The 22,341-nt window shown below is 37.9% G+C and overlaps 1 protein-coding gene across 9 annotated transcripts in view; it reads left to right on the top strand.

Annotated features, from left to right (window-relative positions):
- PPFIBP1 (PPFIB scaffold protein 1) overlaps positions 1–22,341 on the top strand; it is a 205,792-nt gene that overhangs the window by 136,482 nt on the left and 46,969 nt on the right. For all 9 annotated transcript variants that reach the window (XM_020977165.2, XM_020977167.2, XM_020977163.2 and 6 more), the window contains 3 exons: positions 11,378–11,464; positions 12,331–12,444; positions 13,120–13,251. In XM_020977165.2, the coding sequence (XP_020832824.1) occupies positions 11,378–11,464; positions 12,331–12,444; positions 13,120–13,251 (333 nt within the window). The remainder of the gene's footprint in view (positions 1–11,377; positions 11,465–12,330; positions 12,445–13,119; positions 13,252–22,341) is intronic.

Genomic DNA, 22,341 nt, shown 5'->3' with positions numbered 1-22,341 from the left:
AGTCAAGTAAAGAATAAGCCATTTTTCTTTCATTGAGATCATTTCCACCATCTGATGTGTCAGTTTGGCATACAGGTGATCTTGGATTTCTGAGGATTATGCTGGGGAAAACAGAAGGCTGGAAACACTGGCTCACTGGGCAGACTCATTGGTGATAGGCTAATCACCAGAAGTCTCATTGTTTTCAGCCACAGTGATCCTTAAAGAGCATTCACTAAGGCACTGCCATCTGCATTACTGAGGAATGGTGCCATAACTGGTTAAATATTTAAGAACTTAATTGTGGCAAATGCATTTGGGGCGGGACAGTGACAAAGTAGAGAGATGGATGCCAGCCAGGGTCTTATTTAGTGGGGACTTCATGGGACCTGGGATTATAGTGAAGCTGTGATGCCCTGGTAGGAACCTTATCATTGTAATGACAATTGATTCTAAGAGTCAAAGAAATCAATAGAGTGTCACAGAGTTGTAGACTGGCCCGACTCAAGACAGTCAAAAGGTTAGAATTCCTGCCATTTGCTCATGTTCACTCACAGCAAGAAGGTAAGATACTTCAGAACAAATCAGAAATACTTGTACCCCACCTGTTGGGCATACTCTAGCGCAGAGTGCATTGGTCACTGACATGGACTGATGTTCACATTAAATGGACTGAAGATGAATGTTCATATCATGCACCAGTGCAGTATCATAATAAGATTAAAAATAGATCTTATCGATTATACACAATAATATAATGGCAAAGCCAGTGTTTGAACCCAGATCTTTTATTCCATATCCTATACTCACCACTATACCATGTTGTGTCTGAAAGAAATCATCTAAGATGAAAGCTATTTGAACTTTTCCTTCTGGCAACCTCTAATGAAAATTTTCCTCTGATGCTAATTAGTCATCTGCTAGAGGCAGTTGAATTCTCATTTGCAGGTCAACCACTTTGGTACAGTTAGGGAGGGTCAGATCTTAATGGAATTCCCAAAGTATGGTTACTGTTCAAGCTTGATTCATGAAAGATGACTCTTTTTAACTTTCTAGAGTAATAATAATAGAGAAATTAGAAGAAAGAGATTAGTACTTCTGGTCTTGGTCTTTTAAAAAGCATATTCTTAGACTGCTCCGAACTCTTAAGGAGCTCCTGTTCTATCTCCAGGTCTGGGGAACTTGTAAAGTTCATACTCCTAGAATAGAGCTTGGGTCCTTGAGCTGTTGGGACATAGCAGGAGACCTTCTGAATCACTTCTTTTCCCCTCTTCTCCTGTTTCCATAGCCCTTGTCCTATAACTCTAGGAATTTTGCAAAGAGGAACTGTGTCTTGGATAGCCCCACAGCTTCATCCCCAAACAATGCGTTTAGATCATTTAGGATCATAGCACAGTAGACCGTCTTAGGGCAAGAAGGGACCTTAGTGGTCAACTTGTCCAAATTCTTGAATTTAAGAAATGAGGGACATGAAGACCAAAGCGATGAAGCAATTTTCCCAGGGTCACCCAGGCAGTAAGTAACTCACAGAGCTAGGATTCTAACTCAAGTCCTGTGACTCCAATTTCAGCCTGCCACACTGTATCTAATTGTGTATGTGATGAGTGGGAACTATCTACTTTGAGCTAACACTTTGAGGATGGAAATTGAAGTGTGGAAATGTATTTTTTAAAAGACATTTTTACCAGCACCTATTCTTCATGAAGCCAGGAAAAATCCCCATGTTGACCCTTCTTGTCTTTTCTTCAGGCCTGGTTTGGCCTTACTAATTCTTCTTCTTTTTTTTTTTTTTACTGAGGCAGTTGGGGTTACGTGACTTGCCCAGTCACACAGCTAGTGAGTTTTTATGTGTCTGAGACCCCATTTGAACTTAGGTCCTCCTGACTCCAGAGGTAGTGCTCTATCCACTGCACCACCTAGCTACCCCAATAAGGCCCATTTACTTTTCTTTTCTTTTCTTTTTTTTTCTTTTTTTTTTTTTGGTGTGGCAATCGGAGTTAAGTGACTTGCCCAGGGTCACACAGCTAGTGTCAAGTATCAGAGTCGGAGTTGAACTCAGGTTCTCCTGACTCCAAGACTGGAGCTGTATCCACTGCGCCACCTAGCTGCCTCCTTTCTGCCTAATTCTGCCAACCACATCTGTAGCTCTGATATAGATACTACCTTCTCATAAGCATAGGCATATGATGCTGGAATTGTTTCCTATTGCCTTTAGGCTACAGGTATTTCACCTTACACTGGGCATTAGTAAACTACATAGCCCTTGTTAAACTGTTTTTTAATGGTCTTATTAAAGATAGAATATATTTATTAATCCCTTACATCACCTTCATATCTGATTATATCCTTTCACCTTCCCCTCCCCAATAAGCCATATTTTAAGAATAATAAAGATTAAAAAAGAAGGGGGAGGGTAGGAGGAAGTAGTTCATTCAAACTCACCAGTTCACCAACTCTCTCTGGCAGTAGACATAATCATTCACACCTATAGTCCACCATGCTCAAAGGAGGGAGCTACTTATTCTTAGTTCTTTGGCTAAGGCAAAGCATGATCAGTATAAGTACACAGCATGAAGTTTTCGCTGTGACTCTTTTTCTTACCACTTATATTGTTGTAATCATGATGTATTTGGCTCTCCTTATCTCATTCTGTATTACTTAATATAAATTTCCCATACTTTTCTGTATTCTGAATATTTGTTGTTTCTTAGGGTATTCCATTCGTGTCCCATAATTTGTTTAGCCATTCCCCAATGGATGGGTATCTATTTTGTTTCTAATTCTTTGCTACCACAAAAAGTGTTGCTATATTTTGGTGTGCATGCAGCCTCTCTTGTCTTTTACCTTCTTTGGATCAGTACCAAGGATGTTACCAATTAGATTTCTGAACCAAAGCATGTGGAAATTTGAGTCACTTTCTTAGCATAATTCCTAATTGTTTTCTAGAATCCACAGCTCCTTCAGCAATGTATTAGTGTACCTGTCTTTCCATCGGTACCTTTTATAATCTACCTATTTGCTAGGTGGGAAGTGAATCCTCAGTTTTTTTAAAAAAGTATTTTTTAATATCATTTCTCTTAGTGATTTGAAATAGTATTTTATTATGGCTATTAATGGTTTGCAATTCTTCTTTTGAGATCTACTTGATACTCTTTGACCATTTATTCATTGGGGAATGGGTTTTGACTTTGTGTTAATTCCCTATATATAACACCATAATTAATAAGTATTTATTAAGCAAGAATTTATAGTGTGCCAGACATTATGCAAAGTGTTGATGATTCAAATAAAAAGCAAACACATTATTAGAATAATTTGTGCAAAAATCTTTTCTCTAGTTGATACTAATTCTGTTATTGAAAAAACTTTGCAGTTTCATTTTCTGTTTCATCTTTCGTGATCACCTCCCTGTATAAAAAGTTTTGAAAGGTAACTAATGTAGTTATTTTCTTTTTTTTTTAATGGTCGTGACCATTATACAGAGTGTGTATGCCAAATTTCTTAGTTCGGTTATTCAGACTGTGTGTCCATTTCTATCTGATTGTTTTTTAATGATATAAGATATGATTTCTCATTTGACTGTCTCTGTGATCCTGTTAAGGGACTTCCAACTCTTTTAGGCAACTCTCAGGAGTTTCTTCATTGGGAATACCCCATACTCATGAAATCATAGGTCCCATCTCTTTCCCATATGTTAGCATGAATCTAATTTCCTAGTATAAATCCTATCTGATCAGAGTGTGTGATCCTTGTGATATATTGCTGTAATCTCCTTGCTAGTATTATTATATTTGAAGTTTTTGCATCAATATGCATTAGGGAAATTGGTCTATAATTTTATTTCTCTGGGTTAGCTCTTCCTGGTTTAGGCATCAGTACCATAGTTGTATCATAAAAAGCATTTGGTAGGATTCCTTCTTTTTCTCATAGTTTATATAGTACTGAATTAAAGGTTCCTTAAATGTTTGGTAGAATTCACTGAGGAACTCATCTGGCCCCAAATCAGGTTCTTCTGAGAGTTAAATATGCTTTCCCCTAGTATAACCGAAATCCTACCAGCTTGTGGCAGTAGGGCTGGATTACTGTCTTTGTATCTTCAAATGTATGTATTATTTTGAAGCAAAATAATAATATTATCACCAAAAGTGCTGAATTCTCATACATGGACTTTTCCTGACCTCCTCTCCACTGTGATTATTAACACTATAATGAGTTAGTTAATTCTACTTTGAATTACGTTTGGTGTAATTAAGTGTGCTAAGAAAAGCTGGATACTAATTGAGCATGAATGTTCTTAAATTCAATAAATCTTTGAGAACGTCTGGTCAGTTCATCAAATTGTTTTGAATAGTAATGTATAAAGAGTATGTATGCTGAGCTTTCTTTGGTAGAAATCCAGTGCTTAGCACAGTGCCTGGCACATAATAGTGTTTAATAAGTCTTTACAGAATGTTTATGATTGGATTTTAAGTAAGATAATGTGCTTTCATGAAACTTAGTCTAGTAAGGAATATGACATCATTAGATAACTATATTAGAAAGTAACATGGAGCAGCTAGGTGGCACAGTGGATAGAGCACCAGCCCTGTAGCCAGGAGGATCTGAGTTCAAATCTGGCCTCAGAGACGTAACACTCACTAGTTGTGTGGCCCTGGGCAAGTCACTTAACCCCATTGCCTAGCCAAAAAAAAGTAACATGAGTGCATTAGAGAATTGGGAACAAAGTGCTATGTAAAGTCGGAGGGATAGGTTGTTATTGATGAGGAAGAAGAAGAATATCACAATTGCCCTGAGGTCATATGAGTATTGACACCTTCATTTTAGGGATGAGTTAACTGATGGACAAAGCAAAGTGAATTGAGGTCATAGAATAAGTGAGACTGCCAGAACTTGACCCTAAATCCAGTATTCTTTCTGGTACTCCATACTTTGGTACTTCTGAAGGGATCATGAGACCTTGGATAGAATTAGAGCCTCTTCCTCCCTTAAACCCACTTCCTGATTATAATCTTTGGGAAGACAAAGTTCAGTGAAAAATTTGATGTCCTTAGTGCTTGTAGTTTTTGATAATTTCTTATTAATATCTTTTGTTTTTTACATCAGAATTTTTCCCATTACTTCTGCTGTCTCCTAAAGAGCCATCCCATATAAGAAATAATTTTTTCATAATTAATTTGTTTACATTTTTAACTTAATAAACATCAAATAAGATGAGCATTTCCATATACAGAAAACAAGTATTATATATAAAGCTATGAGAAATCTTTTTTAAAAACTCTTTAAAGAAAAAGAAGACAAAAAACCACTAGCAAAACTGATCAATACATCAAAAGTTGAAAATAAATTCAATGTACCACACCAGTGGACCTACCCCCTCTGCAAAGGAGTTGGAGGAGCCATCTTCTCCTTTCTCTTTGGGGCTCTACTTGTTTTTCATTATGCAATGTTCACTTTTGGTTGTTTTGTGATTATACTCTCTTTTTCATTGTTGCATCTCTTCATTTCCTACCTGGCTGTACTCCTTTCAACTTCTCCATCACGTCCCAATGCTGAGTACCTCTCCTGCTTTTTTGGGGGTGGGTGGGATGTGTTGTCTTCACCATTAGATTACATTGCGGTATTCGCTTTTGATCATTTTGTAATCTTTCTTTTACATTGTGTAGGTCGCTTTCATGGATCTGCTTAGTTCACTTTGTATCAGTTCATACAAGTCCTTCCATGCTTTTCTATATTCATTATGTTCACAGTTTCCTACAGTACAATAATGTTCCATTACATTCATATGCTACAATTTGTTTAGCTAGTCCTCAAATCAATGGGCATCTACTTTATTTCCAGGTTTTTTTTTTTAAGGCAATTGAGGTTAAGTGCCTCAGCTAGTGTCAAGTGTTTAGTCTGAGGCCGGATTTGAACTCAGGTCCTCCTGACTTCAGGGCCAGTGCTCTATCTATGCCACCTAGCTGCTCCTGTTTCCAGTTCTTTGCTGCCAAAATTAGTGCTGCTATAAATATATTTAGTGTAATTAGAAACTTTCTTCTTATCAATGAATGTCCTCCTTGGGGTATAAGCCTAATAGTAGAATCTCTGGATCAAAGGATATTGATACTGTACTCACTCATTGTGGTACTTGTAAGGTGAATATAGTACTTGGCAATATGATGGAAATCATGTGGTAGTAACTCCAAATTCTTACCTCTTCTCATCATCCAAGTCCCAATACCAGGACAAGCTTTTTCTATCCTCCCTCCATTTTCTGTATTTCAGCAAGCAGCCCTGGAACTTGTGAATAACCTATCTCAGCTGCATCAGGACAAGATAGAATACAGAGAGATGATAGAATAAATAACATAGACACCCTTCCAAACCCTTACATCCATTGGGAAATACTGATAGGAAGAGAAAAGGCACTCGGCAGATATTGGGGGAGAGAGGAGTCAGTAAGCCAGAATGTGACTGAAGACAGAGACTCACTTGCTTTAGTGCAAGAAGTTCTTATTGCCCCCAGAAGCCTTCCTGCATGATGCCCAGCGCAATGGGGCCACATGCAGAACCTAGCTTAAGATTAAGAGAGATGTGGATTTTGGGGAGTTATGTTTCTTTTTGACCTGGAGACAGGGTGAGGAGAGAGAGAGAGAGAGAGAGAGAGAGAGAGAGAGAGCAACCTGGCAAAGCGGATAGAATTAGGAAATTAGATCCAAGTTTTGACTGACCCATAATGGTTGTGGGACACTTAGCAAATCATTTCGCTTCTCAGTACCTTCATGTAACTGTAAGACTGATAGAGTTGCTGATCTGTATTCATAAAGGGAATTTCCTAGCCAGGAGTTCACTGCCTAAGTGAAGGACCAGCAAATGAAGCAAGACATTTCCTACTCCTTTGAACTTCTCTATCATGCCCCACCCAAGAACCCTTTCATCCTGACAGTTTGTAGTACTCATACCTTGATAGTAGCATCTGCCCCTAAGGCCCTCCTACTTGGAGAGCAGAGCAGAAGTGTCTTCCTGGAACCTCATGAAAATGAGAATGCCCAGGCCAGCTGCCTCTTCATTTCCTACCTGGCTATATTCCTTTCGACTTCTCCATCATGTCCCAATGCTGGGTACCTCTCCAGTTTTGTTTTTTTTTTTTTGAGTGTTATCTTCACCATTAGATTAATAAAAAACTCTTTGAGAGTAGGGACTACCTTTATTTTTTTGTATTTGCATCCCCAGTGCTTTCCACAGTGCCTGGCAAATAGTAGGTACTTAATAAATGTTTACTTATAGACTGTTTTCTATGGTAAATTTCTTTCTTTCTTTCTTTCTTTCTTTCTTTCTTTCTTTCTTTCTTTCTTTCTTTCTTTCTTTCTTTCTGTGAGGCAGTCGGGGTTAAGTGACTTGCCCAAGGTCACACAGCTACCGGGTGTCAAATATCTGAGGTCCGATTTGAGCTTAGGTCCTCCTGACTCCAAGGCTGACTCCAAGCTTTATCCACTGTACCACTTAGCTGCCCCCATGGTACATTTATTTAAACTACTTCAATAACTCACTTTTTTGGGGTAACATTTATAACTTTTTTGTAACATTATAACACTACTCCCCTTTCCCACCAAGTTTTCCTCTCCAGTAAAAAGACACTTCCACCCATTCTCATAGAGTTGGGATATCTTTTCTTAACTGTGTTACCTTGAATAAGTCTCTTAATCTTCCTGAACTTTAGTTTCCTCATTTGTAAAATGAGGGACTAGATTGTTTCTGGGTTCCCATTAAGCTCTAGATTGTAAGCATAAGTATTTTTTACATAATAGCAAAAACATGATGTTTTATTCTTCTAGTAGATCTTAATTTTTCTTGTTTTCCTGTAGTATTAGTTTTTTTTTCTTATATCTAGTCATTGTTTTCTTGGGAGATAACTTGCTGTAAGCCCAGGCTTAGGAAATTAAATTTGCTTTTTCTTGAGGTTTCCTTCCTTCCTTCCTTCCTCCCTCCCTCCCTCCCTCCCTCCCTCTTCTTTCTTTCTTTTTTCTTTCTTTCTTTCTTTCTTTCTTTCTTTCTTTCTTTCTTTCTTTCTTTCTTTCTTTCTTTCTTTCCTGCCTGCCTTCCATCCTTCCTTCTTTCCTCCCTCTCTCTCTCTCTCTCTCTCTCTCTCTCTCTCTCTCCTTCCTTCCTTTCTTCCTTCCTTCCCTTCCTTCCCTTCCTTTCCTTTCTTTCCTTCCTTCCCTTCCTTCCCTTCCTTTCCTTCCTTCCCTTCCTTCCCTTCCTTCCCTTCCTTCCCTTCCTTCCCTTCCTTCCCTTCCTTCCCTTCCTTCCTTCTATTTTCTCTTTCAGAGTTTTCTGGAGAAGAAGTTCCATAACATCTCATTTTGTTTATCAGATATGCCCCTTTGGGAATACAGCACTGCTAATCCCACTTTTTTTTTTTAATAATTTCCTTTAGTCAGAATGAAAGATTTCTGTTTTTAATAGAATTTTCATGCCTCATTAAAAAAAAAATCCAAACTCCACACAGTATAGTGTATCTATTCAGAAAATGTGATTCATGTATATTGAATTGTTTTTTTAGATGGCAATTAATACTTGTAATTAAAACTAATCATGCATAACTATATTTAACAAAGATGAGCATTTTCTCAAATTAAAAACTTGTCTTATACACTGCTTCTTTTTCCAAGGGCAAGTCCCAAGAGAGACATTTCTCATTTTTCATGGAAGCCCTTAGAGCTAATACTCATTCAAACCATTCCTGGAAACTGCTGATAATTCAGAAAATTTAATTCAGGCCATTATAGTTTTTTTAAAAAGGCAAAATTAAGTTGTAATAATTGAAAGGGAGTGTGCTGACAAATAGTTAGTACTGATAATTTGATCTCCGAGTACTTATCATATATTTACTGAATTAGGACCTGACTCTTCACGAGCTCTTGTCAGTTACCATATAATAGTATTACACTACATTTTAGAAGGAAATATCCTGAATTCATGTAATGTTACAGACAAAAATCTTGGTAAATGTTTTAAAATAATATGTAAAGTATTTCATACTCATGATATATATTCAAGACCTCAGATTTTTGCTTGTCACAAACTTAGCTCATGTTTATAAAAATAGAGGAGGTAATGTATAATAGTGTAACTCTTTTTATGAGGCATCCCCTTAGCAATGTTTTGTTTTGTCTGTTGGTCATAAAGCTTGATCTATTCAGTCCTATTTAGTTTTTGGGGGTGAGGAGGTAGGGGAGGGCAGCTTGATGGCACAGTGGATAGGGTGCTGGGCCTGGAGTCAAGAAGAGCTGAGTTCTAAACCCGGCCTCAGGCACTTACTGTGTTAACCCTGTTTGCCTCAGTTCCTCATCTGTAAAATGAGCTGGAGAAGGAAATGGCAAGCCACTCCAGCATCTTTGCCAAGAAAAGCCCAAATGGGGTCACAAAGAATTGGACACGACAGAATAAAATTTAGCTTTTTAATTATTGCACTGGCTACACCCACCAATTCCTGCCCTTAGGACTTCATCTGGCCTCCGTGATCTGAATGGAATTGTGTCCAAATGGAGTTTAGGAGTGGCATGTATTCAGGAGATGGAAAATGCTACTTGAGCTTATGCTCTGCAGTCATGGAAAATTTTCTTCTATATACTGACATGTTGTATTTGGAAATATGTGGCGTAATAGATAAGAGGGCCAGACTCATATTCAGGAAAATCTGGGTTTAAGTCCTGTTTCTAACATTGACTGGGTGTCCGTGGGTAAATCACTTAAACTTTCAATATCCTGGCAATTTCAGGCACTAAGCTGTTTTCTAAGACTGTAAGTTATAGAAGAATTGCTGTTCCACGTCAGTAGGGGCAATTTCCACAATGGGAATTCCTTCCACAGCAAAATTCAGATCTAGACACCCCCTCCTCACTGCAAATGTATTTGAGAAAGTCTTTATTCATGATTTTTACCCATTTTCATGAGCTCCAGACTTGTGTATAATTGAAAAACAAAACTGTAGTTGCCTCCAAAAGAAGTGCATGTTTTGAACACACATTAATTATTAACACATTTTCTGAACACCTTCAATTCTTGTGACTCTGTGCTAGACATGATTTAGATTTCATTGTGAACAAGATATAAACAATGAAAAGCATAAACTGTGCTAGGCAAGGACAGTGATGACTTATCGGCAATATTTGCTGCCAGAATTCAGAGAAAGAGTGCTGATGAAACTGATGGGGAAATGTTCATTGGAAGGATTCTTTGAGGAAGGAGTTAAGTTGAGCCTTGAGGGTAGATGAGATCTAGATTGTCAGAGAATTGATGGCCTGTGGGTGCCAACTCTCCTTTTCCTAAGGAAAAATTTCAGGGGGGCAGCTAGGTGGCACAGTGGATAGAGTACTGGCCTTGAAGTCAGGAGGACCTGAGTTCAAATCCAGGCTCAGACCAAACACTTGATACTCACTAGCTGTGTGACCCTGGGCAAGTCACTTAACCCCAATTGCCTGGAAAAAAAAAAGAAAAGAAAAAAAATTTCATAGGATTGAATATGAAAATGAAAATGATATCATGACTACCATCTAGATTGACCTAGAAGCAATACAAAAAACACATGGTTTTTTGAGATGACAGCTCACATGTTACCTTTTGCAAGACGCCTTTCCAAGTTGTCCCAGTCTTCATCTCACCCTCGGTGTTGCTAGAGCTTTCCCACTGACATTACCATCCCATTCATGAATTAGCACATAACCATCCCAAATCTTTTCTTAAGGTTTCCTAGCCTAATTGAAGCACACCTAATAGAATTCAGTATGACAATGGACCCGACAATATAAAGATTTGAAATCTACTAACATTGAGTAGAAAATAATCTGCTAGTGCTTGTTCTATCTCCATACTTGCTATAATATTTATAGACAAAGAAAGGAAGGGAAAGGAGAGAAGGGAGGGGAGGGGAAGAGTATATATGGTTATTTGCATATTGTCTCCCCATAGGCTGTTTCTTGAGGGCAGGAACTTGCCTTTCTTTGTATCCCTAGTACTTAGCACAGTGCCAGGCACATAATAAGGGATGAATAAATGCTCGTTGACTAACTGATGGAGGGGATACTTCCTTAGGTATGGAATAAGTCTCCACGTAGATCTAGAAGAAGCAGTAGAAGAAGCATTGCCTGTCAGTAACAATCCCATTGGTCAGATTTTTCTGCTTCAGAAGAAGCTGTTTAGACTGGTGGGAGAAAGAAAGTTAAATCCTTGACATGTTTATTCATGCTAACAGAAGCTATTTTGAAATCAAGGGTGTTATGAATCAACTTACACTCTCGTTTGTATATATTTTGGGTAATGCCAGTGGCAGCCGTATTACATTTGATTTGAGGTCTGGTTATTCACATTGTGCCAGTTTTGAAGGGTCTCCTTCTTATCTAATCATTTTCTCTTTCAGACTAATGGACGTATATCTGGAAATGGAGATGTATATCAAGAAAGGCTAGCACGTTTAGAAAATGATAAAGAATCTCTGGTTCTCCAGGTAGTCATTTTGTGTTAAACTTTTCTTTTAGTATATTCACAAAGATTTCATCTTAATTTAGTGGCAAGGCAGTTTTCTAGTTTATATTTAGCATATATATATATATATATATACATACACACTTATGTGTGTGTATTACATGTGTGTATACAGCATAAATGTACACAGATAGCACATTTATGTGTATATGTTTGTACAAAGCATAGGTTATTGGCAATAGTTCCTCTATATTTTAATGGCAACCATTTGAACTTCAGAATGACGGAATAAATATATCTCTCACACACACACATGCACACACACACCATGTTATTGTGAACCAAGTGGATTTAAGTCTTAATATTTGATGTATGAAATTAAGATTAAATTCATAGTACCTTCATTGAACTTTTAGAATGGAAAGCATTCAGCTCAAGGTGTCTAATCGTGCTCTAAAAACATACATCTAAAAACGTTCTGGTTTTGAATTCTCTAAGCTCTTTTGAAATCTGAGTGGCATAAATCTATCTGACTTGATAGTTCCCTTTTAATTTAAGTCACAAAAGTTACTTTTTATTCTGCTCTTGCCAAACGATGATTTATATAAAGGCTCTATAAAATAATTATATAAGTGCTTAGTAAAGTTTCCTCTATATTTTAACGGTGACCCTTTGGATTTCTTCAGAAGAAAGGGATTAACAAAAATAAGTGAATGTGTAAGTGTAGGTGAAATGTACCGTTGATATCATAATGTTGAGTAAATTATATGTCTCTTTTTTTAGTTTAGAGAAATTGAGGAATCAATGTGTATTGTTATGAATTGAATTGAGAAACAGACAGAGATGTACAATTCTTTTTTCCTTATGTCAGTATTTTATGCTTTTCAGGTAAGCGTATTAACAGATCAGGTGGAAGCTCAGGGAGAAAAGATTCGTGATTTGGAGTTTTGTCTTGAAGAGCACAGGGAGAAATTAAATGCTACAGAAGAAATGTTACAGCAGGTATGGAGAGAGAATTAAGCACTAGCAGACGATTTTCTGCTAAGTGTGGGGAACTGCAACTGTTGGGTCTGTTGGTGCACTGAATTCTATTCGGTGTGCTTCAGTTTGCCTGGTAAATCTTAGGAAAAAAGTTGAGACAGTTGTGTGCCAGCCCATGAGGAAATGAAGAAAGAGGATCTTAAAATAGAATTCTGTTTATATTTTTGGAAAATTCTAATTTGTGCATATACTTTGTTTCCAAAATTTTCATATTATTTTCCTATATGGGGATTTTTAAAAAAAGTATTAGTTATTTTTCTCTTAGACATTATCATCTGACAGATTTTTGTTGCTTTGAGGGAGAGGTTTGGGTCAGTCTTCAGCAGTAAGTAAGGAGAGAAATCCCATACAGAAAGAACTCCAAGTCAGCTTTCTCCCACCACCATACCACTTCTTTAATCTTCAGTAGTGGAGCCTTACTTGCTATGTTTTTTGAGGTTAGATAAGCCTTTATAGTCAAAAAAAATGCTTGGATTTTAGAAATGTAATTAATCCTTACACAAAAAGTTGCCTTGATAAAGGTGCCCAACTTCACACTTCAGTAGAAAAATTCTTTATTTTGAGGCAATCTTGTATATACAGCACAGAACTAAATGTAATTGTTTTAAGTATTAAAATGTTTCATTCTTTCATCAGGAACTTCTGAGCAGAACATCTCTAGAAACTCAGAAATTGGACCTCATGGCTGAAGTATCTAACTTAAAGCTAAAATTGACTTCCGTAGAGAAGGACAGATTAGACTATGAAGATAGGTTCAGAGACACAGAGGTAAGTATACCAATACAATTTATTACAAGTCAGTATTTCAACTCATTTTTAAATATCTATTTGGTCTTCAAGTCTATTTTTTTTAAAATAAAGCATTTATTAGTGTTTCATGGCAGTTTTCATTAGGACATTAATTTTTTAGTTATTATTAGACACATCTGGAGTTTAGACCATCTATGGGTTATTTAGATAATCTTTCATATAACAATGAACTAGTTTACCTTATTTTCTAAATAGTAAGTATGAATTTTATTGTTTTACTAGTAGTTTTCAGATAAGGAACAGAATGGAGTAGCAGACGGAAGACCATCAAGTTCAAGTCTTGCCTCTGACACATACTAGCTGTGTGACTCTGGGCAACTCACTTAACCCCTCAGTGCCCCAGGCAATTCTATAAGATTATAGATCATAAAAGGTTGGGATTTTTTTTTTTAATTTTGTTTGGTTTGTTTGGTGGGGAAATTGATTGATTGGTCGATTAAGTTCCCTACGTCAAATAAATCACAAGTCCAAATTTCCTCCATTCCTCTCTCTCCTCTCCCTCCTCCCAAATAAGAGCTCTTTGGTGCATTATTTATTTTAGTTCTAGTGGGAGTTTTTATATATGTATGCCTTGTGTTAGTTGCTTAGTCATAGACTGTGCTCTTAAGAGGTAACTTGGTCTGGTCTCTTGCTTTTGGATAGAACCACACCTAAACAACTTTAAGTAAGATTTTATCCTGAAATGATAAAAATTGGGTTGATTCCATAAGCTTCTTTAGTAGGTAGTAGTTACCACCAGGATATTTTTCCCTGTCATTTACTTCGTATGTGAGATAGACAGGTGTTCCATATCTTTTTTTGACTGACCTCATTGTCAATCTATAGTTTGGGGGCAAAATAAAACTGTTCTGAAAAGACTGCCACAAAGAGGGTAGTTTAATTCTCTTCTCTCGTGACCTTGCTTCTTTTCTCCACTTTTCTAATTACCATCTTTGGCTTATTTGTGAACATGACACGTTGAGGGAAGAAGGAAATTAGAACAAACTGGTTTATACCGTGTTAGGGAACGAGGCATAGGAAAATAATTCAATTTCTATCTTCTCCCCCACTTCCACTTCAGTTCTGATCTAAACTAAATCCCTTAATTTCCCCATCCTGCTTGGAGATGGACATTGACTGCTCAGCATCCTTTCTATAAAACCACCTTCATCAATCAGAAAGCTATGAGATCTTTCCACAGCTCTTTTCAAGGTTAAGTAATTCCATGTCATTTTAACTTTCCCCTGGAGATTTTACCTTAGCTACTCTCTTCTAATTCCTCCTGATGTCTTCGCTTCAGTCTTTAAATGTAAATTCCTTTCCTTCTTTTTTGTGGAAATACACCCCAGCAGATGAGGACCCAGTCTATTCCTTTTTTCATCTTTGAATCCCTAAGTGCCTAGTACAGTGCCCTACTTGGTGTAGCTGTTTAATAAAGGCCTGTTGAGTTAAATTCACTTATCAGATTGGTTCAGATCTTATTTCGCTAGATCTCCCATTATCTTTTTTTCCAGCCACATATATTGTGTTCACTTGATTTTCTAAAAGAGAACTAGAAAAAAAAGTCAAACTTCTTTCCAAATTCTGTTCCAGGAAAAGAGGTTACAGTATGGAGACCAAGAGGTGACCTTTTACATTATGTACCACAACGCTGGGCCAAACTTAATCTCTGTGCATGAGTACCACTAGATTTCCTGAGGTACACTGAAAATGCTTTCATGAATCCAACAAAACGCTATTGTAACATTTATACTCCTTATTTGTTTGTACTTTTGGTTGAAATCCCTTAACAGTTCTTCTCTTCTCCACTCACTCAACCTGTCCCTAGTCATACATGTTCTTATCTATAAGAGTTCAAATAAACCTAAACTCTTTCAAAATGACTCAAGGAGGAATCATCACACAGTTCTTACTTTAAACATACTTATGCCTAACAGTGGGGAGGTTATGACTGAATAGAATAGAGCATAGAATAGAGCATAATTCTTTTCCTATTTGCCTCCCCCACCCCCAGAAGCAAAATTAATTCTTGGAAATTTTCTGACTCTCAGAACAGCTTGCCCCTTGTGACCAACAGCTTGGGCTGAGGTGAGATGGAAAAAGCACTGGCTCTGAATTTCAAGGATCTGGGTCTGAATTCTAATTCTGCCATGTTAACCACAGCAGGTAGAAGACCTTTATGATCCAATAATCTATGAGCTTCTTTTGATTTTATTATGCAGTTAATTTCTCAGAAGATTTTACTTCTGAGCAAGGAAGAAATAGGAGCCTAAATATTTCTAAAAGCCTTTAGAAGGTTTAGGTTTGATCAGAGTATTTTTAGCAGTTTTTCTTAGGGTTTGTCCCTGATAGATGTTTCTTTTCATTGGTCAATAGCTCCACCTGTTGGACAATAACAAGAACATCAAAAATTTAGATCCTCTTGGGATCCTAAGAGTGGAAAGGCTACTCTTAACTTTCATTCATTCATTCATTCATTCATTCATTCATTCATTCATTCATTCATTCATTCATTTATTTACTTATAGAGGGGCAGTAAGTGAGCTTCTTTCAAGAAATCAATCTTGAAGCAAACATTTATTAAGCATTTACCTTGAATCAGTCTCTGTGCTGGGGGGTTGATGCTTACCAGAGACAGAAATGAAACAGCACCTACCTTCGAGGAGCAAAGATTCTTTTTTGAATGTGGATTCCCTTTCCATGGAAACAACTTGCTCTTTTCAGAATTGACCCAAATATATTAAAACACATATATTGAGATTTACAAGTGTAATCCTACACATATATTGAGATTTACAAGTGTAATCCTACTTATTTAAGGATATGTTATATAATATTACAACTCAACTTTCTTGAATTATTTGACCTCTGGTAATTTTGTCAGATTTTTATGGGAGTTGGCAAATGGAATGCAATATAGAAATATAAATTTTGTGGCTTAATATATACGTGTGGAGAGAGTTTTGATGTATATCAGGGTTTTTAGAGTAAGAATATTATTTTTACCTCATTAAGCACTCATACTGTGCATGACACAATATGACACAATATAAGAAAAACAGTGTGATCATGAGATTGTACTCAGAATTATGCACTTGAGGTTATAGGCTCACAATTTATTTATCATATATTATTGTGTGTGTTTCTAGTGCCCAGGCAACTGAGACTCTTAAGTTGCAAAAAAGATGCTGATCTGCATTGGCAGAGATACTCCCTTACCAGGACCTTCCCTTACTGATGAAATTACAAGTCTAATAAAATAGATTGATTGATACAAAATAGTACTTTCAGCAATAGCACCCTCCTCCCCAAAAAAAGTGTCTTAAAATGGATAGCAACAGCAATAACACAAACACTTAATAAAGATATGAACTGACAGGCACAGTTCTCCAGGTTATCCATTCTTAGGCACAGAGATGCGCCTGGACTTATAGAAACTATAGCCTAATTTTAATTTGGGAACCAGAATCCCATCAGATGGGGAGAGATTTTACCTCCTTCTTAGTATTGACTTAGGTGGATTCTTCACATTACCAAAAGCAGGCCTTAGAGCATTTGCCAATCAGGTACAGAAGAATACCTTATAATTCTACCTATATTCTTGTTCTGGGTCTCCATGACAAAGGGATATACCTTGAATCACTCACACTAGACAAACCTTTGGGCTTAAGGCCTGGGCAGATTGTGTGGCACCCATAGCATTCCTCCCCTTGGTCTCAGTTCTAGTGTGCCTCACTAGAACCAAGATCATATTATGAACCCAGTGGAAAATTACTTGGACCTCAGGTTCCAGGTAGTAACAGGTGAAATGCCCAGGGAAAGAAACATGTACAGCACTCTTAAAACAACCCCAGCAAAAACTCCAGCTACCCACTGAAGTCAGAATAGTAGTAGGGTCACTAGGGCTATAAAGTGGTTGGGCTTATCAGAGATCAATAAGATGTAGCATTAAGCAGCTAGGAACAGACAACCAATTACCAAAAGGAGGAGTGTAGGAGTCAGGGGAGTCCTCCATTCCAAAAAATTTGCAAAAATGTATCTGGAAATAGAAGCTAGGAGTTTATAATGCCCTTGCTTTTAACTTGTGCCTCAACACGAGATAACAGCTCTCTTCCTATTTCTGCCACACATTTCATGTTTTCTGTTCCTTGGCCTACCGCCTCTCCTTCATATAGACATGTACTCTTAAGTAGATGGAACGAAATTTTCTGGCCTGTATTGTAGTAATTGCCAAGTTTCTCTGGGGGTCCCACTGCGCACCTTTTAACTTTTACCTCTGAGCCGTTGTAGAAAGGTCACTCAAGCAAAAACCCTCCCCCATTTATCACTTCTCCTTTACCCAGGTATGCTGGGTCACTGTCTCTCCCTCTACTTCCAAGCCCTTGTAAGTTTTCAGGGAAGTGATTTGCCCAAACTGTATAAGGGGAAAAGGTAAACATGATGTTAGGAGGAACGTTTTCCATTTTTCTAAAAGGAAAGATCTCTCTTTGTGATGATTTCTAGCTCCTAAGGAAAACAAGATAGGGACAAAAAAAATTTTTTTCCTAAAATTGTGCTGGGGTTGTAGTGATTGGTAATGTATTCTTAGCTGGTTGGTCTCCCTGCCTTATTTCTCCCTACTCTAGTCCACTCTCTACTCAGCTGCCAAAGGGATCTTCCATAAGCTCTGGTCTGACCCTCCCCCTTATTCAGTAAATTCTAATGGCTCTTTGTTACCTACAGGATCAAATTAAAAATCCTCTTGTTTTGGCTTTTAAAGCCCTTTACAAATGTAAAGCCTTTTACCTTTCAAGTCTTCTCACCCTTTACCTTCTTCTATGTACTTTACAATCCAGGAACACTGAGCTCCTTGCTTGTTCTCATAGCTACTTTCTTTCTCATCTCCATGATTTTTTACCCGCTGTCTCCCATGCCTAGAATGTTCTCCCTTCTCATCTGGCTCATGGTGTTGTTCAAATCTCAGCTAAAATCTCACTGAAGAGGTCTAGGTAAGAATTCTAATTGGGGAGGTCAGACAGATTGAATAGACAATGGGAATAGATAATGGAGGGAACAGGAAGACAGAAGTTTGAAAGGCATCTGCACCAAATCAAGGTGGGGCTAGGACTTTCAAAAGGAGATAAAGGAAGTCTTAAGGAACAGTTTGAGACCAGAGAAGGCCTTTCTGGGGCCTATAGACAAAAGGGAGCCTAAGGCTTTCAAAGGGAGATGAGGGTCTGGGGCCTGTGAGTCAGATTCCCTTTGGGGCAAAGGGCGAAGATCTTGGCTTGGGCCCCGCCCCTATCATTACCATTTTAAAGAAGACGTCCCCAATTGCCCTCAAAGCCTAATGCCTTCCTTTTGAGATTACAATTATTTCCCCCCAATTTGTCGTGGTTGTTTGAATGTTTTCTTCCCATTTGAATATGTGCTCCTTGAGGGCAGGAACTGTTTTTGCCTTTCTTTATATTCTCATTGCTTGGCATAGTGCCTGGCACATAGTAAGTGCTTAATAAATACTGATTGATTTGATCTAAGGACTCACCATGTATCTCTTCATCCTTATGATTTGTATTAAGAACTGAGCAGGAGAATCACTTAGTAGATTGTTGGTGAATGAGAGCAGACACTGCCTTCACAAGAAGTCAGTCGGTTTGGCCAAGGTCAGAATGAAGAAACAAATCGGTCTTAGAAGTCCATTCTAGTGTTCAGCCTACCAGCTTGCTGCCTGAAGGCCAAATGAAAATAAATGCAAGGCGATGTTGTGGGAACCCAGTCTTACATAGGTAAAATTCAATCCTTGGTCAGAAGAAACAGAAGTAAGATGGCTGTAAGGGAGGCAGTAGTCACAGCTGTGGCATGCCAAGCAGTTACAACAATGTCATTCCCTGAGAAAATATCAGTGGTATTTGTCAGAGTATAAAGTGTAAACTTGAGCTATGTGAATTCTGTGGGGAATGTGACTGGTGGCAACCACAACAGTCAGAAGCAATGACTGTCACTTCATCAGTGGACAAGGGATAAAATAATCATGTGCCCAGCAGTACTTGTCATCCCTGCCTCCATGACCAGAGTGAAATTGCTCCCAATGAGACAGAAATGGCAAGGGTGAGTTTGTTCCCAGCATTATTTCATTCTGCGAAAAGACTGTCTGGGCACTGGGGAGTACTAACATGGCCTCCTAAAATGAACAAAGTTCTACCACTGGTCCAGTTCTCAACCACCAAGCCAGGCCCATGGCAACAGTCCATGACCCATGAATGATGATTTGCTCTATTTCCATATGTAAGGCAATGTCACAGGCCATCTGAGCAGCCCAGAGTTCAGCCCACTGTATGAATTGCCCAGGTATCTCGTCACTTAGTGACTCACTAGAAATTGTGTTGAGCCTGGTAGAGGATCAGTGTAGACTCATAACTGGCAGAGCCAGGTGTCATGGTGGTTCTGTGAAGTGTTCAAATCCTGGTGTTTCTCTTTGTAAATGATAGTAAGGACACCAGATAAGTAATATGGGCCCTCTAAAACCTAACAAGATAACAAAGCATTCACCTGCCTTATTGATTGGAAAACCCATTGGCAGGCTTTTATCTCACATCATGTTGGGCATAGACTGAATGTGCCTGATCCACTGGATCCCCCCAAATAGCACTGATCTTGAAGGCTCCTCCATCTTTCTGAGGGTAAAGTCTTCCATCCATAAGAGCAGAAGTAGCAGACAACTGCCTGTATAGCAGCGGGTGATCTCAGAGGAATCTCCAGCCGCTACAATGCCATCTATCAGTAGAATGATGAAAGAAAACTGCAAAGGGTGGGGACGTGGGGAGTGGGGTAGGGTGCCTCTCCAGAGGCATGCTATGAAAGTATATTGAAGGCAGTAAGGTGGCACAGTGGATAGAGAGCACTGGGCTTGGAGTCAGGAAGACTCATCTTCATGAATTCAAATCCAGCTTCAGATGCTTACTAGCTGTGTGACCCTGAACAAGTCACTTAATAATCCTGTTTGCTTCAGTTCCTCATCTGTAAAGTGAGCTGGAAAAGAAAATGACAAACCACTCCAGTATTTTTGCCAAGAAGAGCTGGACATGACTGAAACAATTGAATAACAAATAGAAGTATATTAAATGCCTTTCCGTATGAAAGTGCATTGTTCTTGACAACCCTGGGTGTCAGGATGGAAAAAACAGTCATTCACTAAGTCAGTAACACTTAATCAATAAACTGAGGAATAGCTGATATCCTTAACAAATACTACCATATCTATCAAGGAGAGGGGAGGTGACAGGGGTGACCACCTTCAATTTCTTAGGCACCAACTCTCATTGGTCTTCCACATCGCATTATTGGAGGAAGAGATGTGTCTTTCATATGTGCCATGAGGGTAGAAATTTCACATGGCACTGCTGTTTGTTAACAGTATGGAGTGGAAGCATGGATCATCTTCCTATATCATCTTAATTTAACCCCATAGGGTGGTTCCCCCCAAACCTCTTACCTCTTTAAGGATTCCATGGCTAATCTAAGTACAGTCCACAGGGATGATGGTCATCTGGCTTACTATATCTAGCAGATCCATGAATATCTGATCTTCACTCTCTACCCAATAAACTGTTACCTGGGCCTATGGTCTTTAATCCACTTTCAGTCCAAAAGTAAAACCAGATAGTAGATTTGGGGAACTTGCCTCCACCCGTGACACTCTGATTTCTGAAGACCTACATTATTTTCCTTCCTCTATTACTGATAATTACTAACCAAAGTGCTAAGGGGACCATTTATGTCCCTCTTAGTAAAGTTCTGTTTTAATTACCAGGTCCATAATGACCACCTAAACAAGACTTCTTCTATCCCCATCTTGTCAGGCTAGGCCACCTCTTGGGTTTTACTTTTTGTTACTAATCATGAAAGACTAGAAGGAAATATTCATTTCTTATCCAAGAATACCTGACAGAGAAAGGGATAATTACCTTGTATTCATCTTTTGTGTTTTATCAATTTTAATTTTATTAATAATTTGTGATAAGAGTTGGTAAGACTTTTTTTAATTGAGGAAAAACAGGCTAATTAAGAGGGAAGATTTCCTTTCATCATATGACTAGTATCATATTGAGTACTATAGAACAATTAAGAAACAGCACTGAAAATAACTTCTTAGCCTTATAATAGCAACTAGTACTCTAGAAACATACGTTGCCTTAAATCAAATATTATTCAAAAGATGGAAAAACTAGGGGTTTTGTTTTATGAGGTTTTTTTGTTCATTTAATTTATTGATCTATTTTGTGAAATTTAAGAAATCTGTAGCTATTAAAAATCAACGGTAGATACAACATAGTCTGATTCTCTGAGATCTCTCCCAGGAGTATATGGCCACAAGGGTGAAATCAAATCAAAATAGTTGTAAGCTTCACAAATAATAGATTCACTTAATTTTAATATATTTGAAGTACTTATAGTCACTTTATATTCTGTTTTGTGATTCTCTTTTGTTTTCCTGGGATTTCTTCCCCTTAATTTTCTAGCTGAACTTCAAAATTAATTGATGATTTTTCCCTCCCTCCCTTCCCTCATTCCTTCACCTTTCTCTTATTCCCTCCCTTCCTCCCTTTTTTATCATAAACTTAATAAGTGTAAACAAAAAAAAAAGAGCATGGTATGATGGAAAGAGGTCTAAATCTGGAAACAGAGGACGTGGATTCAAATCCCAATTCTGGTGATAGAATGAAGGGCAGATTAAGGGAAGGGATTATCCAGAATGCACGCCATCTTGGGGTGGGGGGAAGGGCGAGTTGGGGAGAAAATTTGGAACTCAAAATCTTGTGGAAGTGAATGTTGAAAACTAAAAATAGATGAATTAACGAATCCCAATTCTGTCATGTACTACCAATGGGCATATTATTTAACCTTTCTGGGCTTTAGTTTCTGTTTATGTCAAATGAAGTGATTGGGTGGAGTAGTTGACCTTCAAGGGCCCTTCCAGCTCTTAAGTCTATATTCCTAAATTTATGCCTGCTGATAAGCATATATAACAAGGGTCAAAATTTTAATACAAATCCTTAGCTTTTAACAAGGCAAAACCAAATGAATTAACAA

The sequence above is a fragment of the Phascolarctos cinereus genome, unplaced genomic scaffold (assembly GCF_003287225.1).
Source record: "Phascolarctos cinereus isolate Bilbo 61053 unplaced genomic scaffold, phaCin_HiC Scaffold_1;HRSCAF=81, whole genome shotgun sequence".
Classification (NCBI taxonomy): domain Eukaryota; kingdom Metazoa; phylum Chordata; class Mammalia; order Diprotodontia; family Phascolarctidae; genus Phascolarctos; species Phascolarctos cinereus.
This window is presented reverse-complemented; position numbering and strand designations above follow the sequence as displayed.